Here is a 24,600-nt window from a genome sequence, read left to right on the forward strand (position 1 = left end):
ATCTGATATTCACCAAACTGAACCTTTGCCAAAAGAGTTATCAAAGTCATTTCTTAGCTAACATTAATGAAACTCTAATTATTTTTTATTTTTACAAACATTACAAACCTATAAACTTTTATTCAAACTTTTGAAGGTTTCTCAAATCAAAAAAGTTTCGATTTTCTTAAATTGCAATAAGTCGAAAAAAGCATTTCAAAAAGGGTACAAATGTACAACTTTAGCCAGAAGTCATTCACTATATTTGAGAACTAAGCCAATTTGTAGTGCTAATTAACCGTATACGGCGTACGGCTCGAATACATTATATCTTTCCCAGTTTAAAAGTGGATATGTACATAACGTGATATTGATGGTTTTCACGGCGGCCATGTTGGAGGAACTTAACAAAAGAATTGTCAATAAATTATTTTGTTATATCCTCCAACATGGCCGCCGTGTCTTTTGTTATTTAATTCTCTTGGGAATGGTTGAAAACCATCAATAGGGTATTTAGGTTAAGCACCAAGCAGCATAAGTTTAAAGTTCATGAAGACGAAAATCATTGCATGGCACTGAAAATCTTTTATACAAAACCAGAGACAAAAAAAAAAAAAAAAAAAAAAAAAAAAAAAAAAAAAAAAAAGGAAATCCAGGTTTATAAAAGTCTGTACTCTTTTTTTCACTGTTGCAAATTTCCATCGATCATAACCAGTATCCCAGCCGCTATTGATCAATAAAGGCGGGTCCAAGCATTCCTTTTCCCTTATATTAATTATTTTGGGTCATGGCGGGGTAGACTTTTATTGTCCTAAAGATAAAAGCCCTCTATACCAACAAATTTTTATCCCTGATCCAAATAGTTCTGCATGACTTAAATCCCTGATCCCACCAAAAGGAATAATCCTTCACTCGACTTTTTTACTTGTCGAATGATCCCACATTGAACAAAAAGCATCCTGATCCAAAAGTTGTATTTATTGTTTGAGTAGCACCGAAACTGAATTTTATAAACATTTTGTAATTTTCAGCAAAGCATTAAAAAGTGCATTTTCTGTCACCGGATAGTTTTAAAGGTTAATGCCTTTGAACTCTAATTGATCCAGACTAACCCGCTAAGGCTTTAGGTAGCTAAATAAGACCCCCGTCCATGGAAGTACATAAGCTTATGACTAAAATTACCTTTGATTCAGTAGGAAATCAACTTGTTACTTCTGTCACATCTGCCATTCAAACTGCATGCTCATGAATGCCTAGAAAAGAATGTTGACATTGAAATAAAATATCAAAATAATAAAATATCTATCTGTTACTCGATGCACTAGAATAAGTTTATTATTTAGGGAGTGGTCATTATTTATCTCTCGGGGGAGGGGGAGGGGATTGTTGTTGCAACATCATAACAATTAAAGGTTCCCTTCCCCTCTAGAGGCACTTCATTACTTTATGATCAACCCTTGTAGTTGCTACCGAGTGATCCCCCCTCCAACTCCCCCTTGATTCATATAGCTATTTACCTGATTCTTCCTTGATAGCAGAATCTGTCCTCGTTGAATCGCCAGCAAGGGAGACTCTGCTAACAGGGAAACCTAATCACCCCTACATTTGTAGAAAACATGTTATAGCCCCTCGGATTTCATCGGATTTCATCCCCCCTTCCCCCCCCCCCCCCCCCCCCCCTCCCTCCCAGACAATAAACAATGAACGGTCCCTAATACAAGACTTGTATGATAGTAATATCATATATGATATGTACGACTTCCACCCTTATCAGAACGTTCTCGGAGATACAGGGCTTCTAGGGGGGGGGGGGGGGGGGGTTGACCCTCGCTTTCCCCACCATAACCTTACTTATCCTTGCCGTCCCCTCCCCTTGACGCCATGGGCGTACGAAGCCGCACAATGCGTTGGCGTCGCGTCATATAAGCATTGCACCGGAACTGCATTCCAAAACTGCATTTTAGACCCTGCATTGATTGCCATTGATGTCATCTATTTCTCGAATGTCTGTGATTTTAAATTGCAATCCTTGAATGCAGTTTTCACATTGCATGACTTTATCTAAGATCTTGGTTCATTGCCTAGATATATCTAATGCAAAAAGATAAGTTTCAAAAGGCTTATCGAGATTTCTATTTTTTGGCATTTGATCTATCAGTTAACTATATTAACTCGGTAACGTACTCAAAAACCAGCTATCATTGATGTACGTAGAATTGCGAAAAAAAATTAGTAGTTTGAGGAGTGTATTAGAGCTCCTACAGTTCTGAAACCGTGATTTTAAATGAGATTAGTGTTTAAGTCCTGGCCTTTTCCATGCTAGGTTTTTTAACTTATTATTCTAGACAGCTTAGGACGTAGCCAAAATGCGGTGTCCCCCTCCTAACGTCTCGCCACAAAATGATTGTGATTTCAGCTTGAGCCGTGATTCATGCCGTCAAGGTATGTGCGCGGGCAGATCTTCTCGTCTTTGATCTTGTGACCCGATTTTTCTTTACCACGCGCATTTTTCGCTTTAGCAATGTCAAACTCTTCTAACGGCCACCCATTTTAAGTAGCTTTTGAGAGACAAAATATTGATTGATTTATAGACCATTTTTGAATTAGCAAAAAAATGTAGAACAATTAGAGTAAAATAAGCCGTTCCTACTGAACAATTGCCTTGTAAAGCCAAATGCGTCGAGTTCATTTGTACAAATATTCCAATCAAATAAATAGATAATTTTTAGAAAAAAAATCTTTAGGAAAAACGGCCAAAAACAACCAACATTTAAAGGTGTGAATAAATGTAAAATGTTTGTTTGAATAAAACTCATGACTGATAAAAGGCGGGATCTCGGCTTTGTTCCATGACAAATCCAGTATAACACTGTGTAAAAGAGATGCGAAAAAGGTGATGATTGCGGTCCATCAGCAGATATATCAGGTTCTTTTCACAGTGCTATCAACACTTCGTACTTCTTCATGGGGATTCGGAAAAAGCCTACACGACTTATAAGTTGGAGCGTGGGAAATCACTTTAATTTGGTTAAATAAGACTGTTTTGCCAATGCATTTCTAAAATCTAAGATTAAACAATAGTTCTAAAGCTAATGAAAACACACCAAACAATACGTAGTTACGGTATGTGGATAAAAGATAAAATCCGGTTGATAGAAACTCTTAAGTGTGTTTGAGATTATGTACTTCAAGCTTATTTTCACTTTTTAACGGAGCATTATCTATCAACAACCCTTTTTATTGAAGTGTGTTATATGAATACAACCATAAACGCGATGGACTTGCTCGTTAGAAAACAAGGTGGTCGCGAGGCATTTTGCTTGCTCATTACGGTCGTTTGTGGACTCTAGCTCCATTAATTAATTACAGTTTTCCACAAAGCTCACTCAACCAATCACAGTTAACTGTTCTCACGACCCTTTCTGCCCACTGACGATAAAGACTCTGTCAAAATCACTCGACCCAACGACCTTTTTAGCTTCCAGCCAATCAGCGCAGACCATTCCCACGGTCTTGGTTGAGTGTATTTTCGCGGACGGTTGAAGTACTTGCATTATAATAGGTGTTTGTAAATAACTCCAAGAGATGACACACGACCATGGGGTTTTCCCACGATACGAACTATAAAAAGATTTCTTTGGCACACGACTTGGGTTAGTAATACCCGTGTGCAAGCGTGTCGGTACTGGTTGTTGCTCTATTGTATGTAGACACACGCTTATTGCTTATCCTTGGTTCTCTATTTAAAAATTGCACATTTTACCACAAAATCAAGAAGTGTTGAAAATGATGAATTCGACAAAAGAAAGTCTGAAGATGGACTCCAAAAAGGTAAATAATAATTTACTCAGAAAATGAATAACTTAAACAAAATGGTCGTAACATTCATTCGATGACTTGTAAAATGTACATTTAATAAATGCCTTCTGCTTAATGTACAAAAAAGTTTTTCAAACACTTAGAAACTTATTTTTATTTCAGTCGAAGAAACCTCAGATGGAGAAGTTAAGAAGAGCAAGAATAAATGAGAGCCTTAATGAACTGAAATCGCTGGTTTTGGATGCTATGAAGAAAGATGTAAGAAAAAATCTCATATTTTTTTCTTCTGCTCTTTTCTAAACGCTTTAATTTTACTTTTAGGTTTCGCGATACTCAAAAATGGAGAAAGCGGATATTCTTGAAATGACTGTGAAATACCTCCGCGAAAGTAAGGATAAACAACCTAAATCGAATTCAGGTGAGTTAAATTTATTTTTCTCCATAAAGATCCTTTTTATTTTTTTATGTTTTTTTCTTCTGAAAATCATTTTTGACGCAAATATGTTCCTGACCCTTTATTGCGTATTGCTATGTTTTTTTGAAATATTATAACTCTGAAACAGTACTTCTACTAGTATTACCTCTTTGTTTGCTGAGTACAAGCTTTTTCTATGCTTTCCCTATTCATCGATAATCCCTGTTCTAGTAACAAAAAACGCATGATAATGGTTCTGTAATTGGCTATCAAGCAAAGCTATATACCTGTTAATAAGATATTAAATCGCGCAAAACTATGCCGACATGATATTGTATGAAGCAATAGATTGTCTTAGAATACCCGTAATTCATTAATAGCTTGGCCTGCATATCTTCATTTTTTTCCCCCTTTCTTCTTTATTATATAAGTGCTTTGCTCACTGGGAAATAACGCGATATTTCGTTGAGGTTGGGAAGTCTACTTCGATCGGAAACGAGAAGTGGACAGGACGTTTCGTGTTTGCAAATTCCTAAGTTAATTCAGGGGTCATCTTACCAGTTAAGCAAGAGTGTCATTAATCACTGAAATGATAAATTGCCGAATCTTTCGTCCCCTAAAATAAGATGACAAGAATAAAAGCCTTAACTGAAAATAGTTACCAAGGTTTTTTCGAATTTAGTTATGACTAGTTACCGAACACCTTCTGTTAATGCAATTAATTTGTATCATATTTCTAACCCGTTTTGCTTTTTTTTTCAATAATTTCAGACTCCTTAACGATAGCTAATTATCGAGCAGGATTCAACGAATGTGCTGCCGAAGTGGCCCGTTATCTCATGTCTCTAGATAACGTATCAGACGAGCTAAGGGCACATCTTCTGTCCCATCTGTCATCTTACTACTGTTCGCAAACACAACCTATGAAATGGACAGGTCCACGCGCTAATGGCGTGTTATATCCAGCCCAGATGGCTAGAGTACCGTCAAAAGTAAACCCCTTTTCCACCTTTCCTATACCAACTACGAATTCTAGCGAGATGACCTTTCCTTCGACTCAACCCTCTCCTCCTTCTTCCCCTCTTAATCAACAAGAGGCAGGTCTTATGAGAATTAAAGGAACTTCACAAGTAATTCTAAGCAATGGCATGCCAGCATTACTTGTGCCGAACGATGGAGTCAAGCTTTTACCCTTAACATGGCAAAGCACGCACCCCGCAGCTTTTCAAGATTCTCAGTCTATATGGAGGCCGTTTACTATTTGGTAGGCAAAATGGGCCTTCATGCGTGAATGAAACAAATGAAATGGAGCGAAAAGTTAACTTGACATTAGGCATTGCAAAGATCTTAAGACTATGCATCGCATCATCGGCATTGCAGGCACAAAACAGCACGCCACTTGTTTGGTCTACAAACAAGCGACAACAAAGCCAACTCCACGTGCATTTCTAGTCGACCTGTTTCCATTTCCTGAAGTCGTGTTTGTGTTTCTCTATTAGTCTTGGCAGAACAAGAGACTTTGAGGACTAGAGCCGCTTCTAATAATTGTTTTCCAAATTACCATACTTTTGTCAGAGTGTATTACAAATTTGAATTCATTTTATCGTAAATACGAGTATTGTGTAGTGTGACACTGTTTTTCACGGTAACTTTTCAAGGAAGCAAACCAATTTTGTATATATATATATATATATATCTGTAAATAAAGTTAGCTATTTTTTCATTTACCGAGTTGTTAAAACAAAGAAGAAGAAAACATTACTGTTGTCCTTTTTGGGCATCAGTCATCAATTCCGAAAAATTTGAATAGAGATAACTCGAGGCGATTTGAAGAGTTTACTTGGTAAAAAAAGAGAGTATGAAAGTGAAAGAAGTTTTACTTATATAAATCGAAAATGAAACTAGAATATAAAGATGTGGTTTTTTTTACGATTGCCAAAGAGATTTAAGGAAGAGTCGAGATGCCATAGCAGCTGTTGCGGCAATTGTGAAGGAATTTCAAATACGCTTCTTTTTTGTTCTTTATTTGTTCTATCGATTGAGGCATAAAACAGAACGATCTCGAACAGTATAGAATGATTTATAATAGCCCTTTTTCCCATGGAATAATATATCGATGTTGAATTACGTAATGGTGTAACATGAATCCAACCCAACAAAGGCCAAATGCCAAACGTTGAGCTTAAATTTAAAAGAAGAAAAAGAAAAAAAAAATTTGATTAAGGATGTCACACAGCCTGCTGTTCAGTTTGAAAGATATTGTAAGTTTATTGGCAATTCAACAAATTGACCAGTCAATGTTTATAATAGGTTGGTTAAAATTCAAAAGCATGCGCCAAGCTGAGAACACTTCTAAACATATCAATCAAAAATATGGAAGTTAGAAAAAGCTAAATCCCACCCAGAGGTAAAGCAATTGTTGCACTCTAAATCCATCAACTCTGAAGTGCCCTTCATGATTAATAATGCAAGAATTTGATCGGCATTGCTGAATAAATATATATAATTTCAGTCTGGAGGTCAGATTGCTTAATTTCATTGATCTAACGTCCTAAAGATTTGGCACATTTTTAAAATAAAAACGTTTAAAAATCTTTCAGCTCTTGTTTTTTTTTCAAGAGCGTTAATGAAACCTAAATTGAGAAACACGAGGACAAACAGGTGGTTATTGTATTGGGCTTCTTTAGAAAAACTCGTACAGCCTGAGATTCGTTGGCAAAGAAGTGTCCTAGTTAAGTTTAAACCCGATATACTGGCTCCTTAATACTCCTAGTCAGTGAGTCGACTCTTTGTAAGCTTGATTTCTGGAGGGTTCTCCATGTGTCTGTCTGTCACACTACCCCTGCCAGCGCGCACGAGTGTCTCTCTCCTTTGACATTACTTCGCTTGCTTCATATGAACCTATTTAGAGTTATTTTATCATAAACGTTAAAGAAATCGCAAGAACAAAATAGCAGTGGAAAGATTTCCTAATAGAGGGCATAGTTTGATGAACTTTAGTGCTTGATGAATTTTAAGGAATTTCGGAAATTTTGATGACGTAAATGACCTGGCCGACCAGATCTTGAATCGAGAAAGGGTAAACGAGGTAAGATTTGACTGCGATAGCTTTTCTAAGCTTTGCAAACTGGGGTGTTATGTTTTGACTTTGGCAATCAGCAGGCACAGGCACACGGAAATGGCAAATACGGAAACCGGATAAGCCTGAGCCAATTCTAATTCAGCTTGATAACTAAAACGACCACCATGAACTTCTTAACAAAATGGTCTTTTCGTAACATCACGTCGCTAATATAACATAGGAACATTTTTGCCAGAACTTCAGTAGCGTATATTACCACACAATCAAAAATGACCTCATTCACGACTCTTAACTAAGCACTGCAAGCTCAACTTCTTAAACAACTGACGCCAAAAAAAAAAGAATAGAAAAGTGGCCACGCCCAAACTTTAACTTTACATCGTAAAGCCAAATTAGGAATTGAAAAAGCTAATGGTTGAAGCTTAAGTAGCTTGAGGCGTCGGGTTTAGCTTTAATGTGAATCAAGGAATTCAGGCACATGACTTATGGAAATAGCTTACATCTATTTTGAGTCTGACAAGGAATGCTGTAATTCATGTTAAATAGTCCGTTGCTATTTTGATGGAGATTTCATGTAAGTGGCGTGGAATTCAATAGTTATATTTTTATTTACCAAGTAGGTAATATGATGAGAAAAATTCAAGCGTTAACTGAAGTTTCTGAAGTTCATGTAGCATTTGTTCACTATGTAGCACCCTTGTCAAAGCATCTTAAATTAAGAATCTTAAACGAACTTTATATTAGTCGTTTATGTTCATAAAAAGATTATGTCGTACATACAAGAAAACCTTGGGAGGTCAACATAGCAGTCTAAGATCCTAAAGTAAAATTACATAAAACATGTATCTTTTTTTCCTGGATGAGACAGATGAAGCTCAAAACTCACCCTAGTTGTACTGAGTTGAAGAAGCAGAGCCAGAAGTTTTTTTGAATTTGACACATTTAGCGAAAACGTTGTGCGTTTTACAACCAAATATTCAATGGTCAAGGGGAGGGAGAGGATGGGGAGGGGGGGGGGGGGGAGGGATGGGAATGATATGAATAGTTCACTAAGAGCTAAGTCAGTAAGATCAAAATCGTCAATACCATTTCATTCTGAGTGTAAACCATCAAGATATGACATTTCAGCAATATCAAGAACGACCGGCTCTGAAAAATACTCATCTTATAATATCTTATCTGTAACACTTTTGAAAAAAGCGCTTCTTTATTTTTTTAACTCTTCCCTAAAATTTTTCTAGTATTTTAGTTAAAGAGTACTAAAAAATTCTTAGCCGCCTGTCATAGTTAAGAAAACTGATTTTGCATCTAAACTTATCGCAATCCAAAAATAGAAATCTGAATTGCGAGTCAATTCTATATAAAAAAATATTCCGAAATTGCTGTTCTTAATGTCAATTGAACTGAATTCTTTCATCTTATTTTTCTAAAAATAACTATTTTAAAAATGCTCAAAAAATAATGCTAAAAGGGACGCCAGAGAACCGATTAACAATGTACAAAGAAAATCTTTAAGATATTAATGGACGAGTTCTGAATTTCAAAGCTACGGATTTGTGCATACTGGATATGCTCCAGTATGGAGACGAAACTTGTTCTTTTTCTTAGAAAAATTGTTATTCGTTAAGTCATATTTTTCGTCTATCACTGACCCAGCTATGCTATTTTCAACAGCAGCTGCTCCAATGCACAACTATCTATCATTAACTTGAATCGCGAATATTCCTTTAATATGAATCCTTGAGTACGTTAGGTGAGAAGCACGTCAAGAAACATTACATCTTTTTTTTATAAATTACAATTTCTATACAAGCAAATGATTTATTTCAAATTATTGTAAGGAATAAAGAAACTTTAAAAAATTAAGTGTTGATGTACAATTTGTATTCATGAATGAAAAAGAATTCAAAAGAAATCGAAAAATGAATGGAAAAATAATGATGCTAACGACCATAAGCGGTTCTCATTCATCACTTTTATTACATACCACAATAGATTTCTCTGTTCTATTTTGGAAATTTCTCAAAGATCGATATGAATCGTTGGCGATTACGTTAATATATGAACAATTGTTACAACACCCCATAAACACATACTGAGAACAACAACTTAAATACGTCAGTGTTAGCCTTTCATTACCTTATGAATACGAATTCAATAGACTACACAGTAAGACCTCGCCAAAAAAGCTTAGTAATTGATAAGTAGTTTTATCCAACTGGTTTTCTTACGTTAACTTAGTTTCCAATAATTCGAAATTATCAATTTGTCTAAAAGTCTTTTTCTTTTTCAGACTATCTTTTATCTATCGATAAGAGTATTGTTTATTATGAGTTCACTCCAGATGACAAGTAGATTGATCCAGAGTCAGGCAGGACTATAAAATACTATCTTGAACATTGCTAAGGGCTTGAATAACTAGATCATGTTCCTATTTGTAGAACCTGCTGTGGTGCTATGCACGAGCTGTCCAACAAACACTAAAATTCCGAGTACTACTTTTTCAGTAATTTCAATACAATATTACAATTAAATATGCTTTATCAAAGACTGATAGGTAATAGATCAAGAATGCGACTAGTTATTAAAAACAATTCTGATAAACGTCGGTTTTGTTTTGCAAAAGAAGTGGTTTCGAAACGGAACTTCGTTGTTTTAAACACGTGCGATAACTGACTTTAAGATAAGCCCGAGGATAGAACAATCCAATCTGAGGTTTCGGTTTCTGAAGCAAGATATAGGATTATGACCTAAGATACTATTTAAATCTCCTTTAGAAATCTAAATTGTTAGTTAACACATAAAGAAACCAAAGATTCATAGCATGAATAATAATGGCGCAGACGATCTAATAAAACGCATATCATTGGTCTCTGTCGATATTTTTTGATAAATGGCTTTCAAGTATATGTCGAGTTTTAAATCTCGTAACAAATAAACCTATTAATTTAGTCTACATATAAATTTATAAAAACGCCAAGGGCCTATTTAAAAACTACGCTAAAATCAAACCTACATACATGATCGCACATTGGACCACACACCAATAGCAAAAAGGACTTAATCTTGCGTACTAAACAGATTCGACAGCAAGCTGTAAAATAGTCCTTTATTTCAAGACCGTGGGAAAGTTTTCAGATCTATTGTGATGAAAATCCTAAAGAGTGAATCGAAGTATGAGTGTTATAAAAAGACAAAGGAGTGGAGCTCAAGAGAGGACAATATGAAGACAACCGCAGAAGCAACACAAAAGAGCTTGGGGTTGACCACACGTGCATATAATTTGATGCGGCTCACAGCTCGAAGATTAGGAAAGACCGGTGTAAATTACACATTAAATACTCGGTGGGAAACATCATTAACCTGTCATCAACACGATGTCACGAGCGGATGACTTCAATCTGCGATCCGAACAGGCTTCGACCCGTCACTCCGAGCACACAGAAAAAACAATGAAACACTTTAGCACGGGCATGTCTTCGCGACGTAGCTCACTCAACTTTTCATCGAGGCACTCAATTTGTAGATGTCTTTGTTTTGAAGTTGTGTATACTGTCTTTTTGTAAGTAATTAAGCACAGACGTTGACTTAAATTTCAACCAATCAGGAGAGACCGGTCTCACGCTCTTCACGCGCTACTGCAGAGCTAATCGAACTGTGTCATGAGTCTGTCGTGCGACTAAAAGCTCTCAGCCAATCACGATTAAGCGTTCCCACGGCCTAGCCTCTTGTAAGGTCAGTCCTATTGTCTTAGTCTGTTCTCGTGATTGTTTTAGAAAATGTGAGGATAAATATTTGCGATCAATGACACAAGGCTGTAGGAATTTTCCCACGATTCAATGGCATATAAAATGAGGTTTTTGGCACACGACTGACACACGCTCAATCAGGACCCATCCAGAATAGGTCTCTAATTTACTTGAATCAAATCCAAAGTGAATACAGCAATCAAAACAAACCATAAAATCATGGCTGTATACACCGATATAACGACGGAATATTGTAGTAAGATTTTGTCAGAAAAAAGAAAGGTAAATAACGATTAAATCCAAAAGTATGCTAAAGCTCATTTGTATTGATTATTTAAGTTGAGGGACCGTTTTTGAACTTGTACTTATTTTGTTTGTTTCCTATCGCAGGCCAAGAAACCTCTCATGGAAAAGATGAGAAGAGCCCGAATCAACGACAGTCTGAACGAGCTCAAAACATTAGTCCTGGAATCTCTCAATAAAGATGTAAGTAAATACATTAGAGTAGACCTTTTTTCTTCTCTCGTTTTGACTTGTAAATACAAGGATTTCTTTCTTCGACGTTAATTAAATTTTTATAATTCTTTTCCGATAGGCTGCGAGATACTCCAAAATGGAGAAAGCTGATATCTTGGAGATGTCCGTCCAGTACTTAAAAGAAATGAGACAACTAGAAAAGACCCAAAACGGTAAGAAAAAAATCATTACTTTTTCTTACAACACTCTTTTTTCTTACGCTGGAGAAGCATTTTTCTCAACTTTTCCCGCTACTTCTTTTATTGACTGCTTTGAATTTTACTCTTTTTAAACAAACTTTGATTAAATTTTATGGAGTTAGGAAGCTTACTCACTGTTTTTATTCGAAAGTTTTTTATTTAACTTTGGCTCACATGTGACCATTAAAATCAAATTACTTAATTATTTTTTTACGATATTTTTTATTTAACAGAAACGAGCCTCGCTGAATACCGAGCTGGGTTCAATTACTGCGCCCAAGAAGTCACCAAAAAACTTTCAAATGTTGAAAGTCCCGGATCGGATAATCTTCGAGCTGGTCTAATGCATCACTTAGCCTCCTGTTGCCAAGGAAACATGGCCAAATCTCCTGCACCTGTCCATGTACCTAGCGCGTCGTCGACGCAAGGATTTCCCGCCAAAAACCAAACAATCCAGCCTATGACACCAATGTTCCTCTACCCATCACCCCCACCGTCCCCACTCTACATGTCACCTCCAGTCTCGCCGACGTTATCTCAGGGAGTACTCCTTACTGAGAAATATCTTGCGCTAAACTCTATACGAAACCAGAAAACCACCGAAGATCGCAAGCCAAGTCAAGAAAAATCACAAAAATCGTCTGCTTCGACAAGCCAACAATTTTGGAGGCCATGGAAATTATAGACTATTATGATCAATTGAAGTAAATTATTTCCTAAATGAACTGAAGTTAATTATGTATATATAAGTTGTTTTATATAAAGTATTTATTAAGAGTTTTATATTTACAGTCTAAAAAGTGAAAGTCGATAAATGCAGCAAGTGTTGCTGTAATATTTGTGTGAACGAAGAAAATTATTTTTCAAAGCAAAAATGAAATTTAATAATAGTTTTTATATCTTCGTGTACGCTTGAGAGTAATATATAAAGAAATAAAAAAATGGGATTTTTGAAATGAAATATATGTGAGTCCTTTATGATGGGAATGGATGATATTTTCAGTCTACAATAAACATAAATAATGTGAGTCTAGCCTAGTTTATAATGTGAGTCTAGCCTAGTTTATCATGGAAAGACGAAACAACTAAATAAAGGGGGTCCAACATTCTAAGACCAAAGCAACCCGAAGTGGGTCCAATATTTCTCGGAACATTTTAAACCTTGATTCTAAGGTTCGACGTTAAGTGCTTTCGACAACGCTTATCTTTCTGGCCTGTAATGTGTAAGCCAATTTCGAGAAGTTCTCTTTCTAGCCATTTCCATTTGAATGTTTGCAGCCGGAAAAGACAATTTCCATAAACTTTAGCTAATGCAATTGCTTTCTTTATAATTGATGACCAAAACTGCTCAAAGATGTCAGTGTTAAGAGAAAAAACGGACCTTCACTGGATCAAACCCATTATGGCTGCATATAGCCATCACGAGGGATGTTTCAGTAAGCTTTCAGTTATTGTGCAACGATGAGAAAAGAATGAGCTAAGAACAGCATTTTCAAATGACTAAATTGGTGCTATTAAGCAATAGCACGTTTACATCAGTCCAAATAATGCAAATGATAATTCAAAGTGATTCAGAATTCACGACGGTTTTGTATAAAGAAACAACGCAGACAAAGACTATTCTTTCGGTTGTGTATTCAAGCGAAAGCTCCTAAATCGTTGTGATTGCTTTATTGATTAGAACGTCCAACATTGTCAAACGAATCGCTTTCTTATTTTTTTTCCATTGAAGTTAATTTCCATAAAACCCAAGAATGACTAGAGCAGTCGTCCATTGGCGATCCCTTGGTCAAGGACCATTAATTGTCCACAAACAACATCTTTGCTTCTTGCCTTAGGCCATTTTTCTTGTTTTGAAATTACAGCTAACTGAAAGTTTCACAAAATTCTATATCAATAAGTCAACAACAAAACGTGGACTATTCGTAGCCAGGCATGGCATTTTCGATTCATTGCACAGTTGGTAAAAAAATCTAAAAGCAGGATTTTTTCTCGGCTATTTCTTGGGTATTTTGCGACAGTCGAAAAACTAAAGAGCAAGCTAAAATTGTACCGAAGTCTGCCAATAAAGATTGCGAAAAAAGACCGTTTCCGACGATTGTTTACAAAACTAAATCTGAAAGACAAACACACAAAGAGGGCTTTTTAATGCTTCGGCCGATACATAGAAAAATAAAAACTATGTGTAGCTTGATACAAAAGTTTCTGGAATGCTGAATCCTGTTACATTGTTTGGACATGAACGAAGACCTGAATGCGGCTAAAACGATGCGAAAATTTTGTTGCAAAGAATTGTAAGTGGAAAGCGAAACTGGACATCAATTAAGGTTTTCGGTTCGTTTGTTGTTTTTTTTTAAACTCATTAACATTGACAACTCGATTTGGCCTTCAACTTGCTCTCTTCAAATTTTATTTTAAATGATATCAACAAAATTCCTTGCTTCTTTGTACAAAAATCTGTCACCTCTTTTTGATGCGCAGCTATTCTTTATATCAACTACACTTTTTTGAGTTTCGTTTCCCGTCTAAGTTTCATTAAGCAAACATTGGATCAACTGCCTTTATTCATTAGTATACAAAAAGTTTTTTACTTGTACAGTTTGTACAACTTTTCTCTTTTCATACAAAGCTCCTGCAACTACGAAAACCCTTAAAAAACTTTCATTTTTTGCTTTGTATTTAGACTTCAGACATATACGCCTATTCACCGAACCTTGTGCTAGCCACATTTATTTAGAACATATACATTCATGTTTATAACTCAGTGAGATTTGAACACTGAAATGCAGATGTAAAAATAGGGTCGGAAGTATTGGGTATTTCAGTGAAATCATTAATAAAGGTCAGTTGTTAACGACTTTTTTCAATGAAACTCGTAAAAGATCTCAACGAATAATAATAACTGTTTTACAGTGTTGCAGATAATAACACCTTTTAAAGCTACTACATCTCACACGAGACAAACAAAACAATATCAATTAAAAACATACTGAGTCCCACTGAGGGTGAAAGAGTGCTTGAGGGTGAAAAGTCGACCGGCTCATGGTGTCCGTACTAGGACGTGGACTGGCCGTGCCAATTTGGTTGATTATTTTGAGAAATGCTTATGGTGATATTGTTATTAAGAGTGGGCGTTTTGATTCCCAAAGAGAAAAGCTGTTGTTGGGTCTGGTGTGTAATGAGAGTATAGCAGACTTTGTTTTGTTCGAGAAACCGCGTTCCACAGGATGGAGCTTGTTAACGCGCACTCCTGTAGTGAGAAACACACAATGACACAAGCTATGATATTATTACACCGTGGTACCAGTATCACGTAACATCAGGAAGCCTAACCAAAATAAAGCATGTTCAATGAACTTGTGTTCAATGGTGGGTTTTGCTTCAATTGGTTTTCTTTTGAGACAAATAAATAACATTTATAACATGGATTTTCGAAAAGATTTCTAGCTCTGAACTTGGCCTTTAAGGGCCGGCATTACAGCTGTTCATAGGCCCTACTATGGAACTTTCTAGATTAGACCACAAAAGATATCAATTTAATTGTGCAGACATTTCGTTAAAGAGGACGACTATATAGTTAAGCCAAGAAAAACGTATTTGCTATGACGCAAGGAAACTGTCTATACAGGTTATCAGGTTTTCTTCGTGCAGTCACTGTATCCTCGTGCTGTCACTTTATCCTCGTGCTCAATGGCTTTTGAATGAGTCAATAAACAGATAAGTAATTATGTAATTTCAAATAATCTGAGGCTTATTGTTGAAGTCGACTAGTCATTCCAGTTATTATTAATGGATCCTGGAATGACCTATCGCTTATCGCCTATTGCCTATTGCCTTTGACTCCCACAACCTTTTTTGAAATAGGTGCACGTATTCATAACCGTTGTAACATCAAGACTATTGTTTGAGAAACTGGACCATGATGGCGCCCACTAGGAGGTACCTTCTTTCTGCACAAAATAATCCTTACTTTAGTTTATGAAAAATGTAATATGTTTAATTTTTTGGTCCATGCTTAAATACAATAAAATCACAAATCTCCAACCGATAGTTTGTACTTGCTGGCCCGTGCATGCGATTGTCGGCATTTCCTAAGTGGCTTCATGATTCCAATATCCTTTACGCCCTCTTGGCGATAAGACAAATCAAAACGTATAATTATGTATTGATTATCGATTCTTTTTCGTGTTAATTAGATATCATGGGTGCATTCATCTTGATTTTATCATTATAATTACTACTAAGGTTATTCGTAATTGAGTCATCCGCTTGAACCAGCGGAACTCTGATTACTCAGACAAAGCAAACACTGCGTTACTGAACTTCCAGACATTACAATTCAATCTAAATTTCTTATGCCAACAACGCAGTTGAATTAAAAGGAGTCGCCGGTATTTTCAGCCTTTGAGAACCAAAAAAGACCTGACTTGATGCTTAGAAGAGGAAAAAGGGGGGATAAAATCATTTAGATTTTAGTTATAATTCGACGAAAATATTCGTAAACCTGAAAATTTTTTGTATCAAAGAAAGTGTTTAAAGAAATAGTTGTCAAAAGGCGTAGCCTTGTCCAACAGACAAAATTGGATGGCGGTGTCCAATTTATGATCTTTTTAGCACATATAGTAGGTTTGCGCAAATCAGCCGGCGTTTACTAGTAAGCGGCTAGTAGAATCCAAACACCGCTTTTCTTCTGCTTGTCTTCTTAAATTAGGCACTGGCATATTTTGCGCTTATTAAAGGTCTTGCGCTTGCTCAATAAGTATGTTTTTTGTTGATCACCGGATCTAGTATCGTTGTATATGATGTTGCTTATAAGTCAGTATTATAACTATACCTCTCTGGTTAATAAATCATTAGTTTTAATGGTCGTTGAAAAGGCCCATCCAGCAGATGCACGTAGGGTCAAGCCCAGTTAATACGGACATCAAAGCGACCGGAGAAAGTGTCCTCATCAAGAGAGTGTCGGTATTAAGCAATTTCTTTGGATATTCTCTAAAACTGTTGTTTTTCATGAATAGGCTAGTTACAATGTATAACGAGGTAAAGTATCACCTCAGCGATCATCTATTTTAAAAATTTTAAGTGGCCAATTTCTAGCTATTTCGCGGCCAATTCAACTCTATATTTTTATCTAGAAGAATCTAGAAAAAAAGATTCGTTGGCTGTGACCAAAAATCTTTTGGGAAACATATTAAATCGTTAAAGCTTTATGAGTTTGGCCAGGACTTTGGCTAATTATTTCTAAGCTTTATCTTTCTTCTGTTGGCATGAGAAAATAATAAGAATAACCTTTTCACTTACGAAGCATTATGATAAAACGCTGCTGTTTTTGCAGCCAGAAACAAAATACTAAGCCCATTAATCTTGCTAGAGACGAGACTTCATGCATTGATAGTCATATGCAAGCGTATACGCAGAGATGCACTCGAGACCGTTGATACTGAGCTGGTTCGTTTAATCTGAAACACTACTCTATACACACCCACTGTTTAGAAAATATGGCGTTCAACAATCTTTTAACGGGCGCGAGGGTAACGACTCCAAGCGTATCTAGCGAGTGCTGTTCCAAATATATGTATGATAAACACGGTTTAAAGTGCAAATCTTACGGAAAAGAAGTTAATGCTGCCATACCAAAACAATATAATAAATTTCAGGACTTTGCACCTACGACAAATATGCTCTAGCATTCGACTCCTCTCGTACACGTGCATGGGTTTTCGTACCGGTCTGCATAAAATCCAAACCCTATCCTTGAGGAAAGTACCATATTCCTTTAGATTTTGAGAATTGCAACTCAGTCCCTATTTCAGTCGCAGCGTCACTACTGGCGAACCAATCAGCGCGAAATTCTCGGCTGGATTTCAATATTTCTAGCAATTCGAAGCGGTCTGAAGCTTTCATAATCGTAGTAAAAGAGAAGCAACAGTTTGACTCGCAACATGTTTTGTTTTTTTTTTTTTTTTTTTTTTTTTTGTCAAGAGCATTCAACTGTTTTACAGCTGGTCTTAACTTATCAAATGAAAAGCTTCACTGTGAAGAACAAACGAGTTTGATCTACAGCTGTACTCAACAACAGGAACACAAGTAAAAACTTACAAGCCTTTCTTCAAATATTTGAACATTGACAAAACATTTTTTCATGATCATCCTGACAATACTATATTTTACATTAAACCATGCACTCGTAAGGGGGAGGGGGGATCACTTTATTTGAGTCGTTCTAGTGATTTTGCATTAATTGGGACACTTTTTCACTTGCACACACTATCGCTACATCCACTGTTCTATGCACAACGATACTCAAATCATATGTTGATTTTTACGGAGCTGAGGAAGAAAAAGAAGAAAGAAAAAAACAACTTGGCTGGAATTTTTAAATTGGACAAGTTGGTTTACTCGTTAGTGAATAAGAAAAGTTGAGGGGAAGTTACTCGCAGAGCGGCTAGAAGCGACAAAATTTTCAACGAACGGCCACCTGTCTCGAACGATAAACGGTATGAATTCACAGTTGTTCATTTGAATTGAATTAGCTGGCGTGACGAGAGCCACGCGTACTTACACACTTCGCATAACGATACAGCAGGTAAGACCCAATACAAGGGCTTATTCAAAACGTGTTCTGTCCAGGTATTCAAATCAAATGTGAAGGAATTTGCTCTTATTTGTAAGATCATAGGTTTTTGGCAGAGTGAATAACGTTGAATTTGAATGAAAATTCAGCTAATTGTTGATTCTACGGTTGTCCCAGGTTCAGGCAGGATTCATGACGCTGATCTTGTTTAGTATAAAAAAACAAGACCTTAAAATTACTCTTAACATTCAGAATCCACGAAAACATATTATTTAGAATAAAGAAAAACAGATATACTAAAATAAGATTATCTGCCGTCTTCTTCGACTCCAGTGCTGCAGTGAAGTTTTGTGAAGCATTCTTGCGTGTAATTGGGGCGTTACTAGGCAACTCCAATTTACAATTTTAAATGATATTTCTAATCGCTATGAGGCATGGATTGTTTGAAGAAGCTCAGTTAAGACATACGTATTCCATACATTACTCAGCAGGGGGCACGAAAAACCAACGTGCTATTTCATCTTACTACCACTGAAGGCCTTGGGGCAAGAATCAAGACTAAACTTTAATCCTTCATTTCACGTTGAACCAAGGTTCTAATATACAAGAATTTTACCAATGTTTACCGACCGAAAAAGGACAAATATTAACTATGCCATTTTCGGGCCAATTGGTTCCGTTACCTAGGTGAAGGGGACTGTTTCACCTCGACAAGTCACGGAAGACATGTCACCAAAGTGCACATTTATGGAAAAGTTGGCTCACAATGATCACGAGGATTAATGAAATTTTGTTCTTTCACAATCAAGATTTGAATACAACATCTCTCAATTCATTAAACAGAATCAGCTGTCGATCAATAGCATGGCATGAGGCAAGAAGGAATAGAATATATCGCTTATACCTAGCTTAACAAAAAAAATTGCAATGTAAAATAATGTATCACAAGTGATTGGTATCTTGGTAGATCAAAGATTTCATATACATTCGTCCTCGTAAAAACATTTATTATAGATATTAGCATTTATTAAGATATTACAATCGTTTTTGCACCAACAAGTCACGTTGCCTTGCTTTCATAAAAGGTCTTATAATCCCTATATGGCCGATAGGTTTAGTCGATGCATAAGGATTACGTTGTAAGGTACCTAACTATTGTTCCAGCTGTAAACCGGCCTAAAACTTTTAATTTATCGAACCCTGAAACAATATCTGAGCTGATCAAAGTCAGTACACACCTACATCACATATAAAATCAAACCCTGAAACAAACTCTGGGTTGATCTAATTGCAACTTAGCTTGTTAGTTTTTGCAGAGGAAGAAAAACCGAAAATTCTGGAGAAAACTCTCGAATCAAGGGAGATATCCAATAAACTCTACTCAAATATGAAGTCGAGTCCAAAAATCGAGAGAAAACTAACGAACTATGGAACGGTATTAGCTAGTTATCCTGATTTTAAAAAAAAACAGGAAAGGCTGTGATAAAGCTATGCAAATAAATGAGCATGGAAATGCATGATTTCATTTCTTTTTCTAAGAAAAACACGTTACATTGATAATACTAACAAAATTATCGTAAAATTATGAATTTGCTATCAAAGGGCTCATCTTCGTTAGAAATTCATAGCGACAAACAAGGCCCACAATATTGGTGCTTAATTCTAAATTCAAAAAAGTGCTTAGTATAACGACATTAACGGTACTAGAACTTCCCAGTTCTAAACTCTACTCGAATATGAAGTCGAGTCCAAAAAACGAGAGAAAACTAACGAACTATGAAACGGCATTAGCTAGTTATCCTGATTTAAAAAAAAAAACAACAGGAAAGGCTGTGATAAAGCTATGCAAATAAATGAGCATGGAAATGCATGATCTCATTTCTTTTTCTAAGAAAAACACGTTGCATTGATAATACAAAAATCTTGCAAAATTATGAATTTGCTATCAAAAGGTTCATCTTTGTTGGAAATTCACAGCGACAAACATGCAAGGACACAACATTGGTGCTTATTCTAAATTCAAGAAAGTGTTTGAAAAACTGGTACTAGAACTTCCCAATTCTTATATTGCCAACGTACTTGAATATAACACTGACTTGACATCAGAGTAATTCCACAAACACTTTATTTTTATTCACAATTAGAAACTCCGATACTATACTTGAAATAGTTGAACTGAACTGCGATAGGACTCACAACATATACAAGAAAATACAAATAATAGGTAAAACACTATAAAGAGATAAAGATTCTATATAGTTTAGTACTACATAAAGGACAAATGTTCAAAACATTGATCTCGATGCGCATCGCACAGAATAAATAAATATTTATAAATATTTATAATAAAGATTTATGAATAAAGGATAAATATTCAAAACATTGATCTCGATGCGCATCGCAAACAATAAATAAATATTTATAGATATTTATAATAAAGATTTATGAATAAAAGATAAATATTCAAAACATTGATCTCGATGCGCATCGCAAACAATAAATAAATATTTATAGATATTTATAATAAAGATTTATAAAGATTTATGAATAAAGGATAAATATTCAAAACATTGATCTCGATGCGCATCGCAAACAATAAATAAATATTTATAAATATTTATAATAAAGATTTATGAATAAAGGATAAATATTCAAAACATTGATCTCGATGCGCATCGCACAGAATAAATAAATACTCATAGATATTTATAATAAAGATTTATAAAGATTTATAAATAAAGGATAAATATTCAAAACATTGATCTCGATGCGCATCGCACAGAATAAATAAATATTTATAAATATTTATAATAAAGATTTATAAAGATTTATAAATATTAGTGAAAAATATTTATAAATACTTATTTATTGTGTGCGATGCGCATCAAGATCGACCCTACCCTTGGTTTACCCATAGGATACAGTGTATATATGTTACGATATCCCAGCACACCACAGTGGTATAAATTACCTGATTTTAAAAATAATCATCAAACAAGTCGATGAGCATGGTCTTAAACAATGACGAGAGCAGCTCTTAAGTTTTAAGTGTTTTGAAGGAGTGTAAAGTATCATCAAATCTTCTTGGGGGGCTTGATTTCGTGCACTTGACTTATCTTCTTAGACGATTAGACTAATATCGGATCAAGATCACAGTTGATGATATTGCACGTTACATTTGTGCTTTCAGTTGGGCTGATCGACAGAACCTCCCAAAACATGTCGTTTTGCGTTAAACCTATCACAAATTCAATATCATGTACCGCTCATAATCCTATGATTTGAGCTGCCAGTTTACTGCATAAACGGCAATATTTCAAGCTCAACTAGTTCACTACAACGAGTAAGTAATGCTTTGTAAGAAGATTGACTGGCATCAATGACCGCGTAGAGAGACACATGGCAAAAAGACTCTTAATTAGTTCTTTTTTTAACGACTGAAAACACTCGCGAAGTATTGGCCCTTTTTATAATTGTTCCGCCATCAAAGGTTGTTTAAGAAACACCATGTCAAACAGCTATCTGTCTATGTGATTAGGAAGCAATAATCATAGTAATTACACTGATATGGTCATGTGAAAAATGTCTAGATTACACTTTATTATATCTGCATCTTGTTCTGTAGGATTTTTTGAGTCCAAGTTGATTTCCAGTCTAATAGTTGCTGTATAAATCGTGCTCGTTTAAGCCTGGAAGCAAGGAAGCAAGGAAGCAAGGAAGCAAGGAAGCAAGGAAGCAAGGAAGCAAGGAAGCAAGGAAGCAAGGAAGCAAGGAAGCAAGGAAGCAAGGAAGCAAGGAAGCAAGGAAGCAAGGAAGCAAGGAAGCAAGGAAGCAAGGAAGCAAGGAAGCAAGGAAGCAAGGAAGCAAGGAAGCAAGGAAGCAAGCAAGCAAGGAAGCAATAAGGAAGCAAGGAAGCAAGGAAGCAAGGAAGCAAGGAAGCAAGGAAGCAAGGAAGCAAGGAAGCAAAGGAAGCAAGGAAGCAAGGAAGCAAGCAGTATACGGCAATATGAAATAAAGAAAGAAAGAAAGATTGATAAAAGGAAAGAAAGGAAAAACCGAAGGAAAAGAAAAGAAAAGAAAAGAAAAAGAAATAAACGAAAAGAAAAGAAAAGAAAAGAAAAAAAATTTCAGTTAGCTCGTTAATGGCAAGATACACGTGCAGCTATGACAAAATTTTAATGAAAAATTTTAATCAACATTTTTATCAGTATTGCTGTCACTCTTAGCAGATTATTATCAGTTTTAGTGATAAGTACTGACTAGCCAGCCTCGCTTTTTTGTCATTTACACTCCATTAACTTCTACTGAAAAAAATTTTTTTTTGTCCCAGAATTTCCAAAGAATTCTTATTTATATTATCTTCTCTCTTCAGAAATGTTTTATTCCTATCGAGGCATTAATTTTAGAAAACATGTAAAAGCGGCCATTAGAAGCCAAGCGGCCATATTAAAGAAACGATAATGACCGTTTATTACGGACAAACCTATTTTCGGAAACTAACCATATTGGATAATATTTTACAGCAATATTCATCATTGTATTCACTAGGGGTATATGCCATTATCCGTGCTTGAGGAGTCTAAAAATATAAACTTGTTATCCATTAAGAAATAGCATTCTGGTGACCGAAAATGAAATTCCAATAAAAATACGACTGAAGATATGCAATAACTAAGGTAAAATGATTAACGAGTTTTTAGGTGACACCTTTTTTTGTTTAAACAAACTGGTAAGATAAAGGGGCGAGCCGTTAACAAATATCTAGCGATAGTATGTTTTCATATTCATCATTCTGATGAAGTCTATCACTAGTTTTAGCCGATTTCTAGTGGTATAGTTTTCATCTTCTACAAAAATTTTGAGATTTAAGTAAGTTTGACTGAGAAAATTTATTTTTCCAGGTAGGAACTTTAGATGGGTGACTGAATCATTACCACATTAATTTTTGAATAGATTATAACCATAATTTGATAGCATATACATATTAATCGGTAACGTTTCACAAGATAACGAGAAGACTTTACCTCTTCGCCTAAAGCGATCAATTCTATGGCCGATTCGGGGGTGTATAGTCTCCCTCGCATCCGTTTTTAGTGTCGGTCGTCACGCAACGCTAAAAACGGATGCGAGGGAGACTAGGGGTGCATGAAGCTTACTTTTTGGACAAGGGTTTGCTCTTAAAACGTGGGAAACACAAAATAATCTCTCTGAGAATCTAGAGTTATCATTTTCTTGTGATCTCAACTCACAATCCTAGATCCGATTCCGATCTATTGCGTGCGGAGTGTTGCGCAAAATTCCATGTAGAAATATTTTATAGTCAGGGCAACCACGCGACGAATTATCACGTCTTTTTGGGGTAAATTTTATTACCATCGTGAAAGAAGAAACAGAAATAGAAACAGAGGCAGTAGTAGAAGAAGAAGTAATATATCAAACGTATATGAAAAATTGTTACATCCGATTTCCAAACGCCGAGAAGTTACCGTACGGTAGTTGAAAAAACAGAGCGGATCCGAGTTTTTTTACACAAAGAACTTCGAGGTGTTTGGATAGAGGATGAAAGAATCTTTCAAGTGCTTGATATGGCTTCTCAAACTATAAACAATATTTGGACTTCGAATTATTTGAAAACGTAACCCCGCTCCTATATGTTTTGAACTTCTACGTGTTTGCGCCATTATTCAAGATGGCCGCCGTACCAGTAAATGAGTTGAAACAGTAGAGAGTTTTAGATTGACTTTTTTTCTCCCCGCAAACGCCAAACGTGACCACGTTTTCATCGTTTTCCTGTACTTTACTTTACCTTTTACAAACCTTTTCACTAAAGACAAATATTCTTTTGTTTTTCTACTACTTGGACTTTTTTCCAATACTTTTTAAGCTATTTAAAATAATTTTTAAATGGTCAACTGACGTTTCACGTTTGCCGTGAACGTAAATCTAAAACTCCCTAGTAAGAGAAAGGCTCCATTCACACATCGAACTTTTGACGCGTCGACTCTGATTGCTCTTTAGGACAATATACAGTAAGATATCGACTTTTTTGGCTTAGCACAAGAAGATGCCATATGTTAGTTTGGTATACACCTATTTCCTACAACGTTGTCGTGGTCCGAGATCTCGGAAATTAGTGATCTTAGACTAAACAGAATTTTTAATTGGTGCTTTAATCATGATGCTTTCTGGCTAAAATACGAAACATCACATTTTTTAATCAAAGATCATGCTTCATATTCTAATTTAAAAGAAAACTACATTCATTC

At 35.7% G+C, this 24,600-nt stretch overlaps 3 protein-coding genes across 6 annotated transcripts in view; 2 read left to right on the top strand and 1 right to left on the bottom strand.

Moving 5' to 3' along the window:
- LOC116304931 (histamine H2 receptor) overlaps positions 1–24,600 on the bottom strand; it is a 109,061-nt gene that overhangs the window by 77,370 nt on the left and 7,091 nt on the right. For 2 of the 4 annotated variants that reach the window (XR_016120872.1, XM_089036080.1), the window contains exon 5: positions 1,162–1,232. The gene's annotated coding sequence lies outside the window, so the exon portion shown is untranslated. Of the gene's footprint in view, positions 1–1,013; positions 1,233–2,163; positions 2,547–24,600 lie in introns of those variants that run through there. The other 2 variants (XR_004197211.2, XR_016120873.1) reach the window with 2 other exon arrangements.
- Positions 3,581–6,724, top strand: LOC116297272 (transcription factor HES-1-B). Its single transcript, XM_031705470.2, has 4 exons — positions 3,581–3,810; positions 3,961–4,056; positions 4,120–4,216; positions 4,985–6,724. Exons 1-4 carry the CDS (start codon positions 3,766–3,768, stop codon positions 5,479–5,481), a joined length of 735 nt encoding a protein of 244 aa, XP_031561330.1. The 5' UTR covers positions 3,581–3,765; the 3' UTR covers positions 5,482–6,724.
- On the top strand, positions 11,147–12,721 carry LOC116297278 (transcription factor HES-4-A). Its single transcript, XM_031705481.2, has 4 exons — positions 11,147–11,326; positions 11,435–11,530; positions 11,640–11,733; positions 11,994–12,721. The coding sequence occupies exons 1-4, from the start codon at positions 11,264–11,266 to the stop codon at positions 12,443–12,445; spliced, it is 705 nt and encodes a 234-aa protein (XP_031561341.2). The 5' UTR covers positions 11,147–11,263; the 3' UTR covers positions 12,446–12,721.

Source organism: Actinia tenebrosa, unplaced genomic scaffold (genome assembly GCF_029948245.1).
Source record: "Actinia tenebrosa isolate PJP-AT-01 unplaced genomic scaffold, QUT_ActTen_1.0 PGA_scaffold3__52_contigs__length_22856419, whole genome shotgun sequence".
Taxonomy (NCBI): Eukaryota; Metazoa; Cnidaria; class Anthozoa; order Actiniaria; family Actiniidae; genus Actinia; species Actinia tenebrosa.